The 24,015-nt window shown below is 35.0% G+C and overlaps 1 protein-coding gene across 4 annotated transcripts in view; it reads right to left on the reverse strand.

Moving 5' to 3' along the window:
* gpp (DOT1 like histone lysine methyltransferase grappa) overlaps nt 1–24,015 on the reverse strand; it is a 96,692-nt gene that overhangs the window by 17,965 nt on the left and 54,712 nt on the right. For 2 of the 4 annotated variants that reach the window (XM_083132027.1, XM_083132026.1), the window contains 6 exons: nt 19,499–19,714; nt 18,663–18,886; nt 16,086–16,292; nt 13,487–13,579; nt 10,134–12,522; nt 490–2,022 (listed from right to left, as the gene is read on the reverse strand). In XM_083132027.1, the coding sequence (XP_082988153.1) occupies nt 490–2,022; nt 10,134–12,522; nt 13,487–13,579; nt 16,086–16,292; nt 18,663–18,886; nt 19,499–19,714 (4,662 nt within the window). Of the gene's footprint in view, nt 1–489; nt 2,023–6,267; nt 6,349–10,133; nt 12,523–13,486; nt 13,580–16,085; nt 16,293–18,662; nt 18,887–19,498; nt 19,715–24,015 lie in introns of those variants that run through there. The other 2 variants (XM_083132029.1, XM_083132028.1) reach the window with 2 other exon arrangements.

The following is a 24,015-nucleotide window of genomic DNA, read 5'->3' on the forward strand; positions in this document are numbered from 1 at the left end:
ATAACTTTATCCTGTTATGTTAATACCATAACGCTCAAGTGGAGAGTCTGCCAACATCAAAATGACAGTTACCATGCATACCAGTATATTTGCTAATGTTGCCACTATGATCTTTAAGACATGAAAGCTATTTTTTCAGTTAGTCTTTAAGAACTGCATGAAGGAAAGAGATAATCTTCTCAGCATAATTCAAGCATGTGTTATGCCAGTGTTTATATTAACAAAGCATGGAAATTATTCTACTCTGACAGCTTAGCGACAGTCTACAGTTATAAATTGTGCCTCAGTGATTAGCGATACTGTATACAAGTCATGCATGCTTCAATTTCACACATAGATAGGCCAACTTGTTGAATACAAAGCTTGTTATGGAGAAAGAGGTGGAGTGAATGAGAAACTGCCACCAATCTCGCATGCACCAACATCAGACAACCAGCAAAAATACATTGTAGGTGAAAAGGCAAGTGAGCAAACGTAAGTTCGATTTACCTGCCACAGGTGCAGCTGCCTGTGAGAATTGGTCAGGTTGCTGTATGGCCTGTGGCAATGCGCTGGCCTCTGCACTCTGTTGTCCATACTGCAGCACATTGGATGGGCAACCAATTCCAGACCTTTCCTTCGCTTGACTCCAACGAACTGGTTGGCTTCGCAACATGGGCCTGGCGGTGGATTGATGACCGTAAAAATTGCTTTGCATCCTATGGGGCTGAGGAACAAAGCCCCGCCCGTGAAACTTTGGTGCTTTACCGGAAGGATTTACAAAGGGAGGCGGGATCGTGGTGTTAACTAGGTGAGGCGGAGGAACTGAAAAGTCGGGAAGTGGACATGGAGGCTGTGAGGGTCTGACATGATATGGACGTTTCATGGGAAGCGAGTGGTGACCTCGAGAAGATTGGGGAAACAGGTGGTAGTCTGGACCCTGGTTATTTTTACCTGAATGAGCAGACAGTCCAGGGAAGGGATGATTGGCAGTTGTACCGTCGACATTGCTATGCTGCTTGCCACCTCCTGCTGAGGGTGGATATGGCAGTGAATGAGCTGACATGGACCTTAGTCCCCCTTGCTTTGGCTCAGACGAATACCTGCTGGATCCGTGGGAATATCCAGGTCCATCACAGCCTTCCTTAGTGACATTCCAATCCCAATCCTTTCCTTTTGGCTTGAACTTTCCCTGGTTATACGAAGGGTTTGTAGTGTTATGCCAACTATTCCAATGCTCTTTGTGGAAATACTTTTTCTTAAAATGATGATCACCAATAAAATAGTCCTGCCTTGTTTTGGCATTGTCCTCCACCATGGTGCTTTTTCTTTCACCCCTGTCCGCAGTGTCAGAAGCTTGCTTGTTTGAAACATTTGCACTACTTGAAACGACAGGCGAAGCTGCAGGAAATTCAGGGTCTTGTTTTTCACTTTTACATTCCCAGTGCCATGTGTAGTTGCTCGATTCGCCAGTGTCTCCAACAGGGCTGTACGGACCATCTAAAGGAGCGGGACTGTATGGAGGCGTGTGCGGTCCAGATGGCATCGACGAGGGTCTTTCATTAGAGGGAGAAGGAGTTCGCGGGGGGCCTGTCTGCACGTCTGGATCGAGATCTGGAGACGTTCTAAGCTCACACTTTGGTTCTAAAGTTGGAGGTTCGTCCGAGATGTTGTCAGATACTTTTGCAAGAGGGGGTTTAAATAACTTGGGCATCTTTAAGCATGAACTACCATAATCTTTCTTTTTGAAGTTTTCCTGCTTGTCCAACAATGGAGCACTATCACTGTGTCTCGTCACTGCTGATTTCAATTTGGGAAGCATGGAAGGAACACTGCCAGGGTCTATGCGTTGCGGAGTAAGTTCACGACCAATGCCGCTATCAGGGCTGGTGTTGCAACTCACTGGGTCTCCTCGTGGCGATGTGCCTTCAGTGCTACGCCTACGCTTATCTAATTCTGTTGAAGCAAAAGCTACTAATCGGTCAAACCCGCTACTAATTTTGTCTTGCCATTTGTCAACTTTTTGTGTCTCCTCGGGTGCATCTGTAAAGAGAATAATTTAATTCAAGAAAATGTTGAATATGCACAAGAAAAATATTACAATATCAACAACATAATCATTAACTTAATATATTTGCATATTTCATTATTCACTTGTTTGTGGAAAATGTAAAAATTCTATTGACTTTCACATAAATAAAATCACATCAGTGCTATTCTGTGTACACGTGCAAAAACTTTCAAGATAAGAATTTTTTATGCCTCATTATGATTGCAATTTATTTTAACTTTATAAGCATTAGAGATGGGGCACATTAATCGGCACTCTACGTTGGTATCGGCCAATGTAGGTATATTGGTGTATCGGTTTATAGGTAAAATTACAGATAATTTTACCAATCTGATATATAGATAAATATGTTTTAATTTAGTGCAATATTCTGCCATTTTTTATAATTTTACGGATATAAATACACAATCCCCATGCCCTACTTTTCTTAAAAGTAAACATCTAAATATGCAGCTTCTTTTGCATTGCAGTTATATGGAAACATACATTTATTAAGGAGGTGAATGAAGCATTTAGATTCTTCCAAGGACCATTTGGAATTTTATATCAGATTGGTAGAATATCGGTTATCTGTATCAGTAAATTTTATATCTGTACTTTTGGTATTAGTCCCATCCCTAATAAGGGCTAACATTCATATTTTGCATTCAAATCATTGTGTGATTTAGGTTTGATTGTTTACATGTTTAACTACACTAATTTTTTAAGGGTCAATATATCATTTCATTCAACATTATTGTATAAATCACTTCTCTCACCATCATCACACATTATCTTTCATTTTTGTGATACAAAGTGTAATGTGGGAAACAACAAATCCAAAAAACACTGAATTCAGCTGAATTTTACTTAAACATTTTACTCAGACATTAAAAAACTCTTCTTAATAAAGATTATGTCCCTAAAACCGTTTACATGTGCAGTGGTCAACATGTTAAGAGATGGACATGACATTACAACAAGAGTCCTACAAAAAGCCTAAATGGCAGCCATGGAATATTGCTGTTGCTAAAAAAAAAAGAATACACAAAAATGTGGGTGAAAGAAGAATTTCAGTGCAAGGCAGTAACAAACAGTTGTACCGGAAGAAATCAAAACAATAAAAAGCCTTGCCTAATTTAGTGTACACATTGAATATCATCCTGAATGTACCCTCCCCCAACTGAACTGAATTTTGTGAGTTACACTGAAAACTGAGAATTACATATCATTTTCATGTATAGTAACGATGGTAATTTACTCTGATAAGCTTAGTTTTCATTTTTTCCATGCAATTTCTTTTTCGCGATTGATTTCGATCCATCTGGTGGCGAAATAGATCACGAAAAAAAATTGCACGGAAAAAAATAAAAGTAAGCTTATCAGAGTAAATTACCTATCTCCGCGTAACCACTAAACAGATATCTTTAGATACAATAGTAATGATGATGTATAAATTTTCCTTTGCACTATGTATGTTTAAAATGTTGGGAGTCTCACGGTGCATACCCTGTGTATTTCCACCACCCATGAAATGTACAGCACGTACAGATGGGTTGTAACGATTCCATTGAAAGTCTGTGTGTTCATTACAACCCAGCAGTGTCCATGACTACATGAGTGTAATAGATAAACGAAGATAGTGAGAATTTTGTTTATTAACTAATTGCAGGAAGCATTACTATTGCCTCCATAAATTCTCTGTTAAGCATGTATGTATTGTTCAAATGCACTGTGGAAATGACATGTAAAAAGTAAAAAAAGTTGCACCACAGAATGAGCAGCACAGCACTACTTATGTGTAAACTAATGTTAACAAAAATTTTACTTTCTATTTCTTATCCTCCCCCATGTTCCCTTGACCATTACTCCCCATGTGGTGAATGCATTTCCAATTTCATCATGTAGTTCATCATCATTTATACAATTGAACACTAAAATGACAGACTGTTACAAAAAAAATGCTCAAGAGAGTGAGTGTGTGTGTACATACACCAAGCTGTAGTAACTCAACCAATACTAGCAGACAAAATAGAAAACTACCAATAGTGATAATAGCTTAGAAAAGAGTAACTTTGGTTTATTATGATTCCAAGCAAAACTCTGCATTTCTTCTGTATGTCTAGAAAGAGCCGAGTTCTATGATAACCATAGTCAGGGTAAAAAATACATGGTTATGATCTGGTGCCCGAAAATTTTCACCTGACACCTGAATTTTCAAATCCACCTCTAAAAAGATTTTTTTTAATAGTTCGAGTTCACTTATGGGAATTTTCATTGCCTTTTTTAAATAACAAGTATAGTATATATTATGTATCACATGTATTATTAAATCAGACTAATAAACATGAAATTATAAATTTTTGCACTGTTGCTAGCCAAATTTTAAATTCTGCAGTGGTATTGTAGAATCGGCCTCATAAGAATGCATAGTTATTTCTTTAAAAGGCCACTCTGGAGTAAGAATTAATTACTTTTAAGGCAGAAGGAACAGTTTGTGTCCAGCTAGACGTGCAGACCCTAAACTGCTCCTCCCCCAATGAGCTTATCGTGGGGAAAAGTGAGCTGGGGAAAGAGGTCTGTGTGCTGGATGGCCGTAGGAGGAGGAAACTTAGCATTATGCTTATGGGAGTATTATTTTACTTGTTTTCTTGGGAATATCAAACTTTGGATGGCACAGAAAAACACATGAATGGAAAGAGGACATGTTAAAGATTTGATTGGCAGGTGGAAAAGTAAAAACTTCCATTTCATTAGCAGTAACTTGAAGTTGGAAGTTGTTGAATTTTTTCTCCTCCATAAGGAATACATGGGATTCTGAAAATTTTTATTCATCATATTTTTAAAACATTGCACGGATCTAGTTTAATAATAAACTTAAAAAAACACTTCCACTTGCAACATGACAAGAAATTCATACTCTCTTGTTCACCAGGGATTTTTTTTTTTGGTAGCAGTGCCCATTCTGGCAATATTGAAATAAATGCACAACTGGTGTAAAGCTGTCACTCTTTGTCTTAATTCAATCTTGCATTAATTAATGAATTAAATGTCTTAAGGTCACATTTCAAATCTTTGTTAGATTCATAGCCTTCTTATCCCATTTTTGCACATGAAAAATTGCTGGCTCATGAGAAATGGAGCCGGCAACTGATTTATTTTTAGTTTTGTCTACCCCTGATAGTTAAATCATTGTCCTACTTATATGAAGCCGGCAATCAGCTAAGGTTAACTGCCAATCACAACACTTGTCTTAAAAAAATGTTTTCTGCAACTGTGATTAAAATGTAGCCCTCATTATGCAGTGAATGATTTTGGGGAGGTATACCAGTTACTAAATACAACTTGCTGCAAGGATTTATGGGTCATATTTTACATGAGTGTGGTAGACTTTTCTTGCTACTCACTGACAACTAGCATATAGTCACTGTAAAAAGACCTCACAGAGCTTACAAAGCATCCAGAAGAAATGTAAACCTTTGTTTAGAAGTTCTAAATAAACCAACATGATAATAGTTCAAGATTAGAGGTCCAATAAACACTACTACAAGCTAATAAAAGATAAAATATAAAGATTACCATCAAATATATATTTAAAAAACTAGTGAAAATAGTCAAATATATACCTAGCTTATCATCTTTAGTTTAATCATTCAAATATGATATTTGCCAATTACATTTATTCTATTATAGGTAGAAATTAACACAGACAATTCCAAATTCTGTAGAGGCTATATGCACTTTTCTTCAAAATTTTGAAGATACAAAAAATTAAACTCATTGAGTCTCGCACAGTTATAAAATTCCAGTATTATTTATACACACACATTGGTTTTATACTATTTCTTGTAGTGAAGATATATGAGTAGTACATTAAAATAAAATATATTACTTAAGCAGGGCCTATCACTAATTATAAAATATTAGTCGAACATAGTTGACGTGTCATTTATGTAAAAACCAACTTCAAATTTCATTTTAAATAGTATTTAAGAATCATGCATTAAAACCAAACTATTACTGATATTTTAGAAATGCTTCAATTTATGTTGTTTTAAAAAAATGATTTACTGAAATATTTCATTTCAATGTTTAATTCTACGTGGGAGGGTCAGGAATAAGAGAACATAATAAAGTGAGAAAACCATGGCCATTGTAAACCTATGAACCCAATACATCAGAAGAATATAAAACGCGTCAGTCCCGATAACTTTGCAAAATGTCAACAAGCTACTTACCTAGAGTTAGTATGCCCATTTAAAAGTGAATACTACACTAGTTTAATAAGTGCACCACATGACGTGTCATTATGTTTCTGCCTACGGATGCAAAGCAGGAGAATTACAATCACATACAAAGCACAAACAGAAATGAAAAAAAAATTATGCACTCTTTGAACTAAAGCATGTTACAGCTTAAGTCATACAATACTTTCCTTTAGAGAAAAACTCATGCTTTACTAAATAAAAGTGTGAAAATAAAAAAGCAATGCAACAGAGAATGTTTCACTTGTAACAAACAAGCATAATGTAAAAATAACTAAAAAATAGTGTAATATAAGCTTATTTCTAAAAGAACTACATGCTAAATAAACATCTTTTGCGACTACACTGAACACAACTGTCTGCAAAGGCAGCTACGGAAACAGAGTAAGGCAATGCGATCACCAAATTCACCCATGCAAACGGAAATTAAATAACTACACACAAGAAGGAATCTAAAATAAAAAATGCATATGTAAAAGGAAAGCACTACAAAACCTGATCCCACTTCTTGAGATTGGAGCTTGTTCTGTCTTCCGAAGCACACTGACAATTGTTACTCATACGAAAGTAAATAACTAAATATTAATTACTACCACTGGACAATCATACTTAAATGATTCCACTGATATAATCCAAGTGCCTCCTTTATTAAAATATTAAAAACTCATTTCTGTGTACACTCATGACAGGGTGCCTATAAAACATACAAAAGTAAACACATAAGATCATGGCTTTTCTAGCCGTTTCATTCTTGCTACAGGTAACGAAAAGGGAGAAACACTAATACCCATGAACACTAATTTTGCAACATAAAAGAAATCTGAAATTATAAGGACAACCACTGCCACTACAATACCTAACCCAATTTTCAAAATCGGAAAAACTGAATACTACAAACTACTGTAAATTCACATGGACCTAACAGTCTTTTAAATGAAAAGCTTTGAAAATAGATGTGATGATTCTTGAAATGAAACATCCCTGGGGAACAAAAATGACTGCAACAAATCTAGTGAAAAATTGTGCTAAAAACATAATTCTAAAGACTAAAAACATTTTCTAAATAAAACAGTAGAAATTCTATACAGATACAGTGGAACCTTGATTATACATTCCTGGATTTTACATTTTCCCCGCATCTTCAATTAATAAAATTTTCACGGAATTTAAGTTCTCACATTTTTACGCTACAAACTTAAAATCGAAGTTCCACTGCACTAACAAAAGTACAACAGGAGCAATCTACTTACATAAACAATACAAAGCATGCACTATTGAGAATAACTATTGTGCAATACATAAACTATAGCAGGTAATTATTTTAACAACACATGTGCCTACAGTTGGTGTTCTGGAAGTAAGTGCATTCGTGCATCTTAGCATCCTCAATTATAATAATTCCAAATTACTATTTGTTCTCTTTCCAAAAGTAAAGGTAAACGTAGGCCAGTAAAAGTGTGTCAGGTCAGTGTTTGCGTATAATCAGTGTGCAAATTAATTTCATCTTTTTGTTGTACCAGCTAGTGTTTATTGGAACATTTGCAATGCTTGTTAGCTTCATATTTCACAAGCTATTGTTGAACTACACTTTCTAGAACATTAAATTTATGTAAACAAGGGATGTAATAGTTCCGCCAGTACCTAAAAAGGACTATTACATTTCTTATGAACACACAAAGTATAGTATGCCCACAATTATAACATAATGGTGAAAGAGGTCTAGGAATTTCTTTAAATGCATAGTGTACCTTACTCAATATGAGAAGATGGCAACAGGGTTATCATATGGAGGAAGATCTTTAGAACTACAATCATATTTTCGAAAGCACGTTCGGAGGATCATTTTGTGGTGAATTTTGGTGGATCGTTACATTGCAGTCATCATGTACATATGTACTGTTTACATGCATAGAAAATATAGAATTGGCAACAATTTAGGTGACATCTTACTTCCGTACTTCAACTGATACCTGTCCACATGTCTTCCCAATAAGGAGTACAAAAAGAAATTACATTAAAACCATAAAATGGTAAGAATACCTCCCCATGAAAGGATTCCTCTTCATTTTGACTACACAAATTCTTTGACTTTTCCAGATATTCCAGGCATTTTTAAAATAAATTTCCGGACCATTCAGCAGTGCTTTAACATACCAAGAACAGAGTTAAGTATAAACTAGTGATAGGACAGATTAGATGGTACTCGTATCGGTATCGGGCAATATAGGCAGATTGGTGTGTCGGTATAATGGTAAAATTACAGATCCGAAAAATCTGTAAGTATTACACAATTTAGTGCACTATTGTAACATTCCGCACTTTTTTTTGTCTAAATATACATCTTCCTTTGTATTGTATGGTTCATCTGATAACATACATTTATTAAGGTCGTCAATGAACCATTTCGAATTTTATATTGGAACGTTAGAATATCAGTTATTGGTAACAGCAAATTTTATGTATCAGTAAATTTTATATCGTTACTTTATCGGTATAAGTCAAAATTTCATATCAGTCCACCCTAGTACAAATGCATATGCTATTCATGGGAATCAGCTTTATTTAACGTTGTTCAAAATAAATGAAGAATAAACTATTAAAAACAATTTTATATAGAATCTCTTATGAAGAAGTTGGTTCAAGGTCAGGTTTTTGGCCATATTTTGAAATTCGCCTGACATTTTCACACATGTTTTTCCCAGAAATTTCTAGGATTTCCAGGTCAACGGGAACCCAGGAATTTAGATATTTACGTACTTTTACAAAATCATTAATGTTCACACAGATCAGATCTACAAAATTATCAGCAATTTTACCAATACACTGATAAACCTATATCGGTCAATTCCAGTAGCATAGTAATTGATCTGTCCTGACCCTGTTTTATAATATAAACTTTATAGCACATTTTATCTAACCATTATACAATGCTCTTCTTGTAGATGTGGTTTTCCTCTACTCCTAATGAAGTCACTAAAATAGTATAAATCAGTTGATGCAAAGATAAAAATGTCATGTGAAAGGTAAGATGTATCTCCCAAAATTTTGCCAATTCAATTTATAATTTTGTAAACTTTAAATCAGTCATAATTACATGACAAAAAACTAATGTATATTAAATTACTTAAACTTACATCTTGGTACTGCAAAATATATATTCAAATATTTACAATTGTACATGACTCACAAACATCCTTACTCTAACCGATACTTTTCCCTTGCAACATTCAAATAGAATTCACTGTACTTTTTAATGTTCAAGATCATGCAAGTAGTACATGTAAGAACCACACTTTAAAACATTAAGTTTCCTTAAGCTATAGTTACTAGTCAAATATTAAATATAAAGTCTTCGTAACATGATAAACTAAACAGTTCCCAATGCATATTTGTTATTTACCTATCAGATTTCAAACCAGTTAAATTCTAATTGAAAATTTCTTATTCAGGAATGTACTGCATGACTTATCACAAAAGTACAAATTCTGAGAAACAACATAAATAATACTAAAAGTTCTGTACCTGTGTTGCTTAGTTTAACTTGGTCACTGCCATCAATGTCTAAGGTGCCTTTCAAATCAGCAAGTTTTAAGTATGTTAAACTAGCAACACAGTTACAGAACCTCTCGTGCAATTTAGCAGTGTTCTCTGCACATCATGAACACAAATAACACTAAAAAAAAACAAATTTAATGCACAGATTAATATAGACACAATAAAATAAGAAAGCAATTGCTGTCACACCTAACCAAATTTGCAGTTTAACTGGAGTCAAAGAAAACTCAAGTACTGGAAAGTTCAGATATTTGCACACAATTAAGGAAGCAGAATATACTCACCATCATCGATAGTTATTGGACTGGCGCTCTTCTGTAGTCCCTCTTCCGTTGCTGGTGCGGCAGGTGAAGACTTCCCAGAATTGTTCTCTGGCGATGAAATTGCACTGATTGCTAAAGGTTGGCTTGCATTCGTCACGACAGCGGAGATAGAAACATTTTCTTCGCTGGAGTTTTCAGTTCCGGGAGGACCACTTGTGTGTTGCTTCTTCAGCAACTTCACTGGACTGTGAATCACAGGTGATGACCTTTTACGATTCACCTTCATATTATTGCACGTATCTTCAATCTCTGGTGTCTTCATTCTATTTCTGTCATCCACATTTTTCTGCAAATCGTTTTGCAGAATCACTTGCTTCGATTCTGCTGATTCCACTTGCATGGCATTTGATCTAACTTGTTCTGCACGTTTTTGATCCGAATGTTTCTCTTCACCTAATTTGGTGTCCATGTTATTGTTCTTGCTTTGCTTCTTGAAATCTCCATAAACCGTACACGAGGGCAACTTTAACTTATCACTCTCTTCCTTGAGTTTTATTTCTCCCTGACCATGTCTTTCTGTATTTGAGGTCTCTCTCTCGTGACTGCCCATTATTCTTGCGTGTAAAGTGGCAGCCAGTCCTTCAACTGGGACAAAGGATGTATTTTCGTTTAATCGTGCACACGAGGCTCTGTTTATACTTGGGTCCTGTTTACTATCATGCGAGAGGGGTGATGGTTTTGTATCATGAAAATATGCTTCGGTGTATGGCTTGATATCCGCACGAGGTAACTGGACAGGAGAGTACCTTTCGATGCGAGTACTTGATGTGCAATGAGTCGACATAACAGTTGTGTGAATGTGTGTGTTCAAAGTGGGTCTTGTACTGTTCTGGGAGAATGAGTAACTTCCATCGTACTTATCCTGTTGTGCAGGTTGCAAAACTGTAGTCCGCGTGCTGTAAGGCAGCTGAGCAGGCAAGGAGGAGTTTCCTGTTGTACTACACGGTTGATTGAACGTCACATGTGCTATTGACATGTTGATGCTTGTTTGCGGTGGCACCTGGATAGCGGGAGATTTAGGACGGTGTGGGTATGCAAGTCCTTCCAAAGTCTGAGGACTAATTGTTGCTAAAGAAGTAGGCGTTTGGTTGACACCTTCTGCACTACTTGGTCGCGAAATAGGTGAATAAACAGTGCGAAGAGTAGGACTCTGACTGCATCTCTTCAGCGAATCGTCATCCTTTTTCAGAGTATCCTCAACAATCTTAGATATTTTTGCATTCATTCTTGGTGTGGGTACCATATCAGGTTTCAAATTTGTGGTACTCATGTCCACTGCAGCATTAATTATACTTTGGTTGGATATTTCCAGAGTTCTCTCAATCTCTCCGGTTACGAGGTCGCCTATGGTGCGTGTGCAATTTGTACCCCTCTCCTGAGCAAGCTTCTCCTGTGACAAATGTCTCCTCAGAGCCAGCTTTGCTGGTGACACTTGAGTGTAATCTGGTTGAACCTGACTTTTGTGTAACTGACGTTCTTTTTCAGACTCCCTCTTGTACATAATGTCACTTTTCTTGTCAATGGATATGCTTCTTGATTTCAAATCCAATGCTGAAGTGTTAAATGCATTTGGCTGATAGTAGCTTGAACTATTGCTACTTGAGGTTGAAACAGAGATAGAAGGAAGGTTGGACTGTTGTTGTGCGACTGCCTGCCTCCTGCTTTGGTCTTCGTTTAAAACACTTGTAATAATGCTCTTCAGTCTGTCCTCAAAATTAGCAACGCGTGGTGGTTCCTGAGCTCTATTGCTAGTAAAACTTGAAACTTTTGACTGTTTCACGGGCTTCACTGAAGCAGGATTCATTCCGCAGTTAATTTTTAGTGGTTCCGGATTACACTTTTGAATTCGCTGCACAGTCTCTACTGTCTTTGGAGGGTACTGAAATTGTCTGTAATCACGGACTACCTTGCTGCTTTCTTGATTCGCAGGGGCATTCTCTACAATGTAATGTGTCTGAACGTTATATTTTGGAGCTTCCCTTATCTTACCAGCCTCTATCTGTCTTCCAGTTTCCAAAATTTTCTGTGCCAAGATTTCAGGATTGTTTTCTTCAATCTTCCCAATATCAGGTACATCAGGCCACTCTTGTGATCTCGATCTGCTTTCACGTGATTTTCTAATTTTGGGATGTGGCTGAGGTCCTTTTTCCATGTTGTTGTATGCAGCTTTAAATTTATTATAAAAGGTGTTGCCATTTAGAATTTGTGGTTTTTCGGATGCTTTTTCCAGTGCAGTCACTTCCGATTCTAAACGAGACACTTGATTTTGCAATTTCTTTTGATGTGAAAGGGTTGACGATATTTCCTTCAATATATATTCCTGTGTTAGAGCAGTGACATCAATATTATTCTGCAAATAGAGAATAAAGAATGCCTAGTGTTAGAACATATTATAAATTACAAATGAGGAAAAAAATGATTATGGTACATCAATTAGTAAAGAACTTATAAGTGTGTGCATGGCACAAGTTATGTCTTATGGAAATACTGCTGATGCAATAAATCACCATTTCCATCAATGTCAGGATTCTCTGAGCCACCTCCAACCTGGTGTAAAGTTAGAAACTGCTGGAATACAGTGCTTATCAAACTACCTCCTCTTAATTTACGATCAGTATGCGTTACAAATGTGCTCACATCTTATGGCAGAATAAGATAATGGGAAATTTTATAAATTTACACACTACAGAATGTTCTTGAACTTAACATATTTGCAACTAGAGTAGCATAATTGGCTGATAATAATATCAACATACATAAAAAAATGTTAATATCATTGAAAAGTTTGAATAGCATGTATTGTAGGTTCATTTTAAGCAACTCTTCTGTAGCAAAATAAAATTAACTTCAATTATGATGAATTAATAAATGAGAAACTGAAAGGCTCATATAGAATACAGTGGACCCCAATTTTACATTTTCCCACACTATACATTCAATCTTCATGGTTCTAGTAGAGCAAAATGTTATAAAAATATCTTGGATTTATAATTTACCATATTGTAAGTTTTTAACCTGGTCCAATGAAAAACTCAGGTTTCACTGTATTTAGTTTTTACATTTCGCTAGGATTATTTATATGCTGATGAAATGCCAAATTAATGGTTACAAATAAGATCAGCTACAGTTACAGCACTGAAGAAGTGATTGGCAAACATTAATTCTACGGAACTCTAAATAGTTCAAATCCAAAAGTGTGGTTACATAAAATAGTGGTTACATAAAATAGCAGTACAATGGCATAAAATAATAGCTACTACATTGTACATTTATAAAAATTATTAAATTACAAGTTCCAGTGTACTAACACTCACCTTGTTCACTCCATTTGCTAAACCATATTTTTCTAAGACTTCCTGCTGTTTCTGAGATACTACTTTAGCTTGGGCTTGTTCCAATGACGTAACCTAAAGAGAAAAAGAAACCATTAACATCAAATGATTTTACTTTTTTGGAGGATAAATTAGCTTCAATGAAAATAAAGGAAACAGATTAACTACAAATTAAATCTTACATACAATGGTTCCAACTTGTGTGATAAAATGGCTGCTAATCAGACAAGCTATTTCTAACAGGAGTACATGAATGTTCACTGTTTCGTAAATATGAACTCCCATTTTTTTTGTACAAAGTGTGTGCAATTTTGTACAATTCCATACATGCTAAAATAAAGAACCATTTCTTCTCTCCATTTTTGTTATTAGCAGACTCAGGATAAAATTACATTGAATCACATCTCATTAACATTTACAACAAATATTGCAGAAAGTTTTGTTCAGTCTTCCATTTAATTTCATTACTGTCTGATTGGATCAACTTGCAAGAATTGAAGATTTGATTTTCCCCTTCTAACTTAGATGCTTCTCAGGCCTCCCCGATGGCTTAATGGTAACGTCGTCGAATTGTAATCAAGGGTCCTGGGTTCGATACCCGGTGGAGGTACATGGCACAGTGTTTTCAATCCCACTTTAAACTGTAGGTTCTGTGTCTGTCTGTATAAATGGGCCTAAAACAACAATTCATCAGATGCTTCTCAACTTTTACTGCTACAATTATGCAACATTACCATCATTTTGCATAAAAATGAAATTATGCTTTTTTCAGAGGGTCGCCAGACACTTCTTGAATCTATTTTAAGAAAATTAAACCATGCCAATTTGATTTTCTGAGTGTGCTGTATACAAGAAAGGTTCAAAAGTACTGAGAAGGATACAACATGAGGCACTTACAGATTCATGCTAATATGAATATATTGTTCATAATAGTTCTATAAGTGCTAGAATGTATGCAATACTATGTAATAACTTTGTAACATGTCAAAAAAAAATTGTGAATTTTTGTTGAATATAAAATATTGTAATAGTATAGCTACTTAACTGTACTCATTCAGGGTTTAGCAGGTACAATTTGTTACATAAAAGTAATGTTAGTTTGAATTTGCAACAAATATTGCACTTTTGGAAGTTTCTTATTTGAGACATTTTACCATACTTTTCTACATTTCATAAAGATGTAAATAGTCTTGGCTCTATTTATGACTGCAGGCAAAACAACAAAAACATGTCACATACGAAATTAGTGAACAATTTTGGAAACTGCACTGTCCCCCAAATGCAGCCACTGTCCAGTTTCCTTAGTTTTGCATCTACTTGCCAAAAGTTGTAACTTGACAATTTTATAGGTGCAAAAACAAAAAAATCTAGTCATATTTTGTGAAGTGCCGCCGCTAATTTCAAACATGGATAAAATCATGTAATTTACAACAGAGGTATTCTGGATCCCAAATGTCATTACTGGGATCAGAAAAAATGTCCATCTTAAGTCTTAAAATATTTCCTTAACATTTAGGATTACAAGCAAGACAGGAAATCTTGATTGGTCTCTCATTAAAAGTGTTCAATTCTTGAAATTTTTCTGAGTTATGAAAAAACATCTCATATTAAAAGTGTTCAATTCTTGAATTTTTTCTGAATTATGAAAAAAGCGTCTAATATTACAAAAAATTCCACATTTCTTTAGGAAATTGACCAGGGTTGCTACGATTTTTTTATTATGAAATTCCCTCACATTTCCAGGTTTTCCAGTTTATCATCATGATTTTCCTTTTGAACCTTGTGATTTTCAATTTAATATATAATCAGTTCATAGGAATCAGCATATAGGAATTCTATAGGAAATGCCAACAAGACTAAGAGCTATAAAATAATAGACAATAACCTCATCTTCACCAACCTTTCCGATAATTATGATCATATTGTCAATGTACTTTTAGTTATCAATCAGATATCTGGACTGCAAGTTTTACTTTGATATTCTTTCTAATATCTAGTGTTATAAAAGTGAAAATTTATTACAGAAACCATAATTTTGCACAAGACTGAGAATTATAAGAACGAAAGAAACAAGTTTCTAAATTGAATTTTTTTGGGGAGTGGAATCACAAGAACTGAATCCAGAAGTGGAAGTGAACTGCTTGTTCATTTTCCAACTGTTTATCTTGCAGACTCCAAAATATACGTAAATCCCAGACGATCTGCAAAATTCCCTGTTTTCTAGGTTTTCCAGATGCAACCCTGTTAATACTTCCATCCTAAATGTTATTTTCTAAACTTATATTCTGCCTGAACAAAAGAATTCCCATCACCTACAGCCATTATCTTCTGACACTGATTAACAGCCCAGCCTTTGTAACAAGATATGAATACAGGTGTACATGCCAGTAGAGTACAGTGTACATTGTAACAAATAACGGATGCTCTTAAACATAAAAAACATATTTTTTCAACTCCCTACATCAAGTTATTATACTCTCTCTATATACCAGAATAATTCAAGAGAATGAACTGGAATGTCTACTCCTTTGCAATGAACTTATCTGGCAATTACATAGAAATTCCCTTTCCAGCTACATACCTGACTTTGCAGACTTGAAGCTTGGGCCTGAAGTTCCTTGTGTCTTATAACAATTTCCTTTGCTTTTGCCAGAAGATCGCCTGGAGTAGAGGCATTGATTCCTAGTTCCGACATCCTCGTTTTCAACAGAGCAACACTGTCATCTATTAGAACTTTGATCTGCTTCTCTAACTGCACAATCCTGTTCACAAGTTTCGCGTTTCTCTCCTGTTGGTAAAGGAAATACACATATATTAACATCATGTGCTCACATAAGAAAAACTGACAAAACTTTATTACAGCAGCTACAGGTCATATGGAATTAAATGTACAGGAATCATTTACTGTACTGGATAAGAGATCTGAACCTCACATGTACGACACTTCCCAGATGGCAATAAATACTGGAAAACCCTCTACTACTCTAGAGTGGTCAGAAAAAAAATCAGTATGCACAAGATATGGATATCGTCATATCTCATCAGCCACCTAAGAACTTTTTGAAGAAGAGAAGACTGTGGTATAATGAAATTATGAGAAGACACCAGGTCTAAGGATTTCTTTCTATATTTTGTTTGTTTACATACGAATAAATGTTATTAACCACTAGCCACATGTAAAACTGCATAAAGATTCCATATCACAATCATAATTCCACTAGCATGTGGCAATAAGAAATATCTATAATGATCCAACCTTATGTGTGATCCTATTCATTATTGATTGCCACTTAGAGCTGTAAATAATTATCATTCTTTTTTCTTACCCAATCTTGGAGAAAAACCATATCTGTACCAGCCTTCCGCCAAAATAGCAGACGACAGCATGAGTTTGTGCCAGAAAAAAACAACCACATTGTCAAATAGCCTACCAGCATTGCCAAAGCTTGCTCCACCTCTGTTGAAAGGGTCATTGGCCTTAGTATGTTACAGTTTATTCACTGCGGCCACACAAAAGCTTCCTTGATTGTGCACCAGTGTCCACCTAACTCAGCACGATCTTGCAGGAAACTCGCCAGTACAGTTATGACTTTTGCTTTGTAGAATATACTTCTTGTACAATGGGATGTATAACTGTTATCAAGCAAATTGTCCACTGCCATGTTTATTCTTTATGTTTTACACAGTGAGAACTATAAAAACTGAAACAAAATGCCAAACAAGCAGTCGAGAACCTCTACACCAACATACGTGAAAATCTACTCCTTAAAAACACACAGGATGCAAGAGAAAAATTAATGAAAATAGTCTTGTACAATTTGTCAACAATATGAAACCTATATTCGTAGTTTCTCTAAGTTACACAGAATAATATGCAAGAGGTTTTCAAGTAGCAGTTATACTGAAGTAAAGTACAATGGAACCCCATTGTTTATATTTTCCTGCATTAATACACTTAATTTTCACAGTTCCAATAAAATAGAAACTTGAAATTTCTTCTCAAATTCTACATTCTTTCCACATTTAAAATTGCATTTTTTTTAAACCTCTGCCATTAAACATACAATTGACAACAGTGTGTAATTGCTACTGAAGGGCCATGGAACTATTAACTGTAAAGCTTTTACTCTTCATTAGAGGCATGCATATTTTGTTTTTGACGAAAACACGAAATGTGAAATAACACATTGTAATGTTAATTTTTCATGTTTCTGAAAGGTGTGAGGTGCATTTTCTTACCCTGTTTTGCCACGAAATAATGTGAAATGAACTGCAAAATGCGAAATAGACTCTTAAACAGGAAATTTAGAGTTTATTTACCGACGTGACACTGAGTGTTATGCAATTCACGTAAAATTGATTAATTCTGCTATAAATATTTGAGAAGCAAAAGTGGACCCCTTTATACAGGAATCAACAACTTAATATTCTGGTAACAACATAAATGTGCTATTAAAAGGGATATGTTTATTTTGTGTAGTAAGAGCAGTTTTTAAATCAAATTTGGGATTATATTCACATTTTTAAAACTAAATTTTAATTTTATATACTGCTTCTGCACCACTCCAATAGCGAAATTTTATTTTATTTACCGCTTTTGAACCCAAAATTGACTGTTTTTGTACAAAAATTTTGCTTTTTTTATTTATCAAAAATATGTGCCTCTACTGTTAATATAATAACAGCTTTTAATTATAATTAAGATACATGTAAGTATATTAATAATATCTACAAGGAAACTCAAACACATGTTAATTAAATCTCATGTACTTCAAGGATTTGTGTATTAGTGCTTGAATTTAGATCATAATTGTGTCAATTTTGATTCATGTCACAGAATATAAAAGGGATTTAATTTCCAAATTTATGCAATTAGTCTTCTGAGCTAGCAGATGACAGTGCTGTTCCTTGCATTGCACTGCTATTCTCTGTATGGAGGCTTGATCAACAGCAGTAAAAATAGTAATAACAAAAAAAAGGTTATATGCAAGTACTATAGTTTCTATAGTGGAAGAGGATTGTGGGAATATTAAAAAAATATATTCTGCACATGGTAACAGCCCATTCTGATGACAACACTGTACATTATCAATACATAACTACTTTCCTTAGATTGAAACCAATGGTATGCTGGCATAAACATGTCACAAATGCTTACCCTTTCTTTTTCAATCTGTTGTTCCACATCTTCTCGATACTGTGAGGATTTCATGACATCCATCATCTGCTGAAACTGTGATCGGAACATGTCTAAGAGAACTTGGAGAGCATAAGGAGTGTCTCCGGGACGGATTTCCAATTCAGTGTGGCCTGCGCCAGTACTTAGACAGGTTAATTGCTGATCAACACAACCAGGTGCAGGGGGAAGCTTTTTGCCAACAGCTGAAAAAAACAATAAAACACTTTCTTTGTAAATGCAATCTATCAAGCTAGGAAAAAATAGAACGTAACTTCACCCCACAAAGTATCATTATGATCACATTCAAGTTTTACACAGAATTAGTGTAACAAATCCTTATAATATTTAAGAATATACTTTACAGCTCTCAAACCATGTTTAACTCTTTTCAGTACTATGTCTAATACAGATCCAGTTATGGAAAATTATCTTCTATTATTCTCGTGAAGGAAGGAAAATGGCCGATGCTATCCCCAGTACATTGCAATGTTCCTTGGGGTGTGTAGGTAGCCACACATCCCAATCTCTCTCATAACGGAGGTGATGTAATCAGCACTACACTCCAGTTGCCTTATCTTCAAGGGTGTTTAGAGACTGGGTGAGAACCCGAGCCACATTAGGCATTCAACAGATCACCCATCCCAAATATCAAAATGAACAATAAATTAAAAGTGAACATGTGAGAAATAACATTTTTATCTCTTTAAACATGGAATAAATAATTAATTAAAACATTAACATTTCTTCAAAAATACTCAATTTACACTATCAATATTTGCCATATAATAAAACTAAATGTAAAATCTGTGCGTTACCTTGTGGTGAAGTGCTGAGTAAAGTTTGTGTGTGCAGCAAATCCAAGCCATTTATCTTGATGGCCTTCTTTGGCTTCTTACGAGTGACTCTGCCCCTATTTCTCTTTGCTGGCCTTGTCGACACGCGTGGGGGCACTATCACCTGTTGTTTACTAGGTCTGGCCAACTTTCTGCGCAGTTTCTTCTTTGCCTGGCGAGGGGGAGCTTTACTTTTACCTGGTAAAGATATTGACAGTTCATCCATTAAAAAGAGGGAAATTAATTCACACATTACATCCTGATTGCGACATTACTAGGGGCATGCATATTTCGTTTTTGACGAAAAAACAAAATTTGAAAAAACACATTGTAGTGTTAATTTTTCATGTTTTTGAAAGGTGTGAGATGCATTTTGTGACCATGTTTTGTCACGAAATAATGCGAAATGAACTGTAAAAAGTGAAATTAACTCTTAAACACGAAATTTACCGTTTATATACTGACGCGACACCTTCCGAGGTCTGAATTATCCTGAGAGTTATGCAATTCCCAGAAAATTGATTAATTGTGCTGTTAATATTGGAAAGCAAAAATGGACTCCTTTACACAGAAATAAACTTAATACTCTGATAAATACATAAATGTGCTATTAGAAGTGAAATGTTAATTCTGTGGAATAAGTGTAGTTTTTAAATCAAATTTAGGATTATATTCACAATTTTAAAACCAAAATGTATTTTTATATACCACCTTTCATCCAATTTTTCACCGCTATAACACCAATATTTTATTTTATTTACCGCTTTTGAACCCGAAATTGACTCAGTTTTTGTACCGAAATTTTGCTTTTTTATTTACCAAAAATATGTGCCTCTAGACATTACATGTCTAAACTTTCATATAAACTAACTGAATCAAAGTTCATAACAATAAAGTTGATATAGAATATACTCTTAGCAGATCATGATCTATGAAGCATTGTATGATTCATTCTAGTTTTCTCTTGGAAAAATACAAATGTACATAACAAAATGCTGCGAAAACAAATCATTAATTACAAAAACTACATCTCTATTTTTATTGCTACTAATTCTGCAACGAGTGGGACTACATGGCCAATCCAAAAAGTTAACTACATAAAATAGAGGAGGTGGGGTTCAAAATAGGTCTTTCAGAGTTTCTTCTTATGGTGGTTGAATGCAAAGTCATAAAATGTTTCAACTCATTATATTACTGTTTTGACGGTCCTTGAATTTTATGATCAATACTCATGTCTCAAGAAGTTGCCATGATGGTGTTTATCATGAAGAAAAATTCTGACAATGTGAGACGGCCATTTGTTACAGGGTTAGATGTTCAAAGTCAAATGGTGATCACAAAATTAGATTGTTATTTGGTGCATTCTTAAAAAAGAAAAGAAGAGAGGACTCCTGTAGCGTTGCAATCAGATCTTTTAGTTGAGTATTAAGCTAGATAAAGCTTGTTCAGAATATTATTAATATTCGACTCCCCATGTATTTCCTTTGGAAAATATAAATGCTCACTTTTATACTTTCAGTTTTCACTCATCAGCAGTGCTAGAAGTGAAGGGGGAAGGGGTATGCAGGGGGATGGTATCCCCAAGGCGAGCAAAATTTTCAAAAAGCATCCCCCAGCTGCCTCATTGTCACCATGTTTGACATAGGAGGATAACCCTCCAGCTAACTCCCAAGGTTCGACCAAACATCACCTCAGCTAACATTTTCCACTTCAAGTGCTGCTCATCACGGAAATGCTTTGACATATTTGTAAGAGCCAGTTTCACTCCAACCTTTCCTTTTATCCATTCACATGATTTATGCAGTTACATGAAGTAACATGTCCCTAGATTACTTTAAAAAGTAGTACTTTCATAACTGAACCCATGAAAAATTTCAGCTATACAGAGGAATCCCAATACATATTATGTTCCCAGATTTTTCATCTTCCTGCATTTTACATTGAATTTTCATGATTGCAATAGAACGAAATGTTCTAAAACTTTTCAAATTTTCCCTTTTTTTCTGAATTTTACATTTTTTCATCCTGGTTACCTGAAAAATGTAAAATCTAGGTTCAATCGTTCCACCTCGGTTGACTCCTTGTGCTTCCTAATGGAAACTGTGCCTCCCGTCCCTAAAGAAAAATACTTGTTGCAGTGGCGGAAGGTAGGCACTCTGAGAATTCCTGTGTGTGCATTTTATGTTTAATTTCTACAACCATTTTGCACCACTTTGTACATGTAGGTGCAAAATTCACATATTCGAAGCAAGAAAGACAGCACTTTCTTGTACATAATAACTTTTTGTTCCTTCAAGCTCTTCCAAGTACTTTCTTGTAAGAAAGATTTCAGACCAAAGCGATAGGTGACAGCGGGGCTTCAAATCGCAACAAGCGATGCAGGCCTCTTAAGCAAGCATTCACCATGCATGCGTAAACAGACCGGGCTGACATGATGGATGCAGTTGAGAAAATTGTCCAGTTCGAGCGACACACCCAGAAGGATTACTGGGAGTTCACCTCCAAGAGACATGTGTTGCTTGTCACCTGCTGTGTGACTTCACTTTGAAATCTGTCTTAGACACCATCAGAGATAACTTAAGTTTCCTCCATGAAGCAAAAAGAGCCAAATGCAAGACAGATCAGTGAACACTTGTGACTCATGGAAGCTCGAATATTACACGTGCCCTCATTTTGTACTATTTTAAGTATTCTAAGGACATACCACTTAATAGACTTGCACAAAGCACATGAACGGAAAGGATATGTCGAAGAAAATAATGTTAAGAGCAGAATTGGGGCAAAAACCAGATACATCCAATTACAAACATTACTTATTTTAAAAAAAAATAATAAATAACTCTTGATTCCTTTCCTTAAATTACACATGCAACATACTCAATTTTATTAGTACTAGTTGTGTACATAATATATATATTTAACAATATATAAATGGTCTGCGAGATTCCAATATATACAAAACTTCTAATTCAATTTAATTAAACAGTATATTTAAAACATTTAATTTGAGGTCCGTATTTACACTTGCCATTTCACATATTCAGACTCCAAATACATCTACAAAGACAAGTCACAAATCATGTGGGATATATATTCTAATATGAGAAAATTGTTAATTGTGTAAGAATTTCAAACTTCAAAGCTACCTAATCATCTTCAAGATATCTTATCTTGCAACAATAATCTTCCATCTGTCAGATTGCTCTACAAAGGACACTAACAAAGTAAATGGATCAAGAGAATTTTGTTTTATTTTTCACACAGCATTCTTTTCCTTCCTCGATAAAAAAATTAAAACTGAACTGTGAAAAACTCGATTCAGGGCATTTATGTATAATAATAATTCAATAGGATTTGTATGAATAAAAGCTGTAATTTTTCAAGTCTACGGAGAAAAATTCAAGCAGAATTCGTGCATAATTCCCAGAACCAATAATTCATGCAGAATTCCCAGTGAGTAACCACCCTGTGTAACATTTAATCTCAAGATGACAGTGAAAGAGAGTTCTAAATTTGACTCAAATATTCTTAGTGTCAGTTTCTTAGATTCTTTCAACATATTAATAACTCAAGACAGAGAATATATTTGAAAAAGTAGTTTTATTTTCCTGAAGTTTACGGTTATTACAAGCATAAGAAAACAGTTTTTTCTTTGTGACGTTTCAGGAGAACACACGCTCCTTTCATCAGACATTTATTTTCATTTTGACTAAAGATACAGCTATACCAATGGTTATAATTTTTTTAAACAAAAGAATCCGTTATATAATGGATGTTGTCAATGTTACATTGTTGTAATATAAACTACAGGAAAATAATTCTACAATGCAAGCAATGCGTACATACAAAAAAAACTAGAAAAAGTAGTTTACTGTAATTTTTTTGAGCTTCTTTAACTTTTTAAAAAGAATATCTTATGTATGTAAAATAAATTCTGAAGTATAGTGGAACCACGAGCAAAACAACCTTGCACAGCCCCGCGACTCCTGTGCACAGTACTCCCGCGACTAGGGGTGGGGGAGAGTGGACCATGCTTCCTTGTGTCTCGAGGTGGAGGGAAGAAGGGAATGCTGCACGGGGACTTTTCGTCCCAAGGTTTTTTTCCTTGTGGTCGATCTATAACACCTGTGATACTTATAATTTAGCAGTGGATCAATTAAAAAAAATTCACAATATATGGATTCTTTTGCAATGTTACATGATGTGAATCTGCTACAATTTTGCTAAAAAATTGTCATAAATCCACTGAAACGTTATGGTGCCAAATTTATGGAAATTTTGCTCTTTCATATCTGGAATAATATCAGGGAAGAACAATCACATTAAAATTAACGGTTTACTGGCTATCAAGAACATGCTGTCCTGTACTTGATTTGCAATATTGTTGCTTTTAGCTTTGGAACTGACATTTCATCTCACTGTACTACTGGCTCTCGATAAAGATATACAGGGTGTTTCAAAAATACTTTTACAAGTATTGTTTGAGGGCTGGTTCTTCA

The sequence above is a fragment of the Lepisma saccharinum genome, chromosome 1 (assembly GCF_977018435.1).
Source record: "Lepisma saccharinum chromosome 1, izLepSacc3.1, whole genome shotgun sequence".
NCBI classification, from domain to species: Eukaryota; Metazoa; Arthropoda; class Insecta; order Zygentoma; family Lepismatidae; genus Lepisma; species Lepisma saccharinum.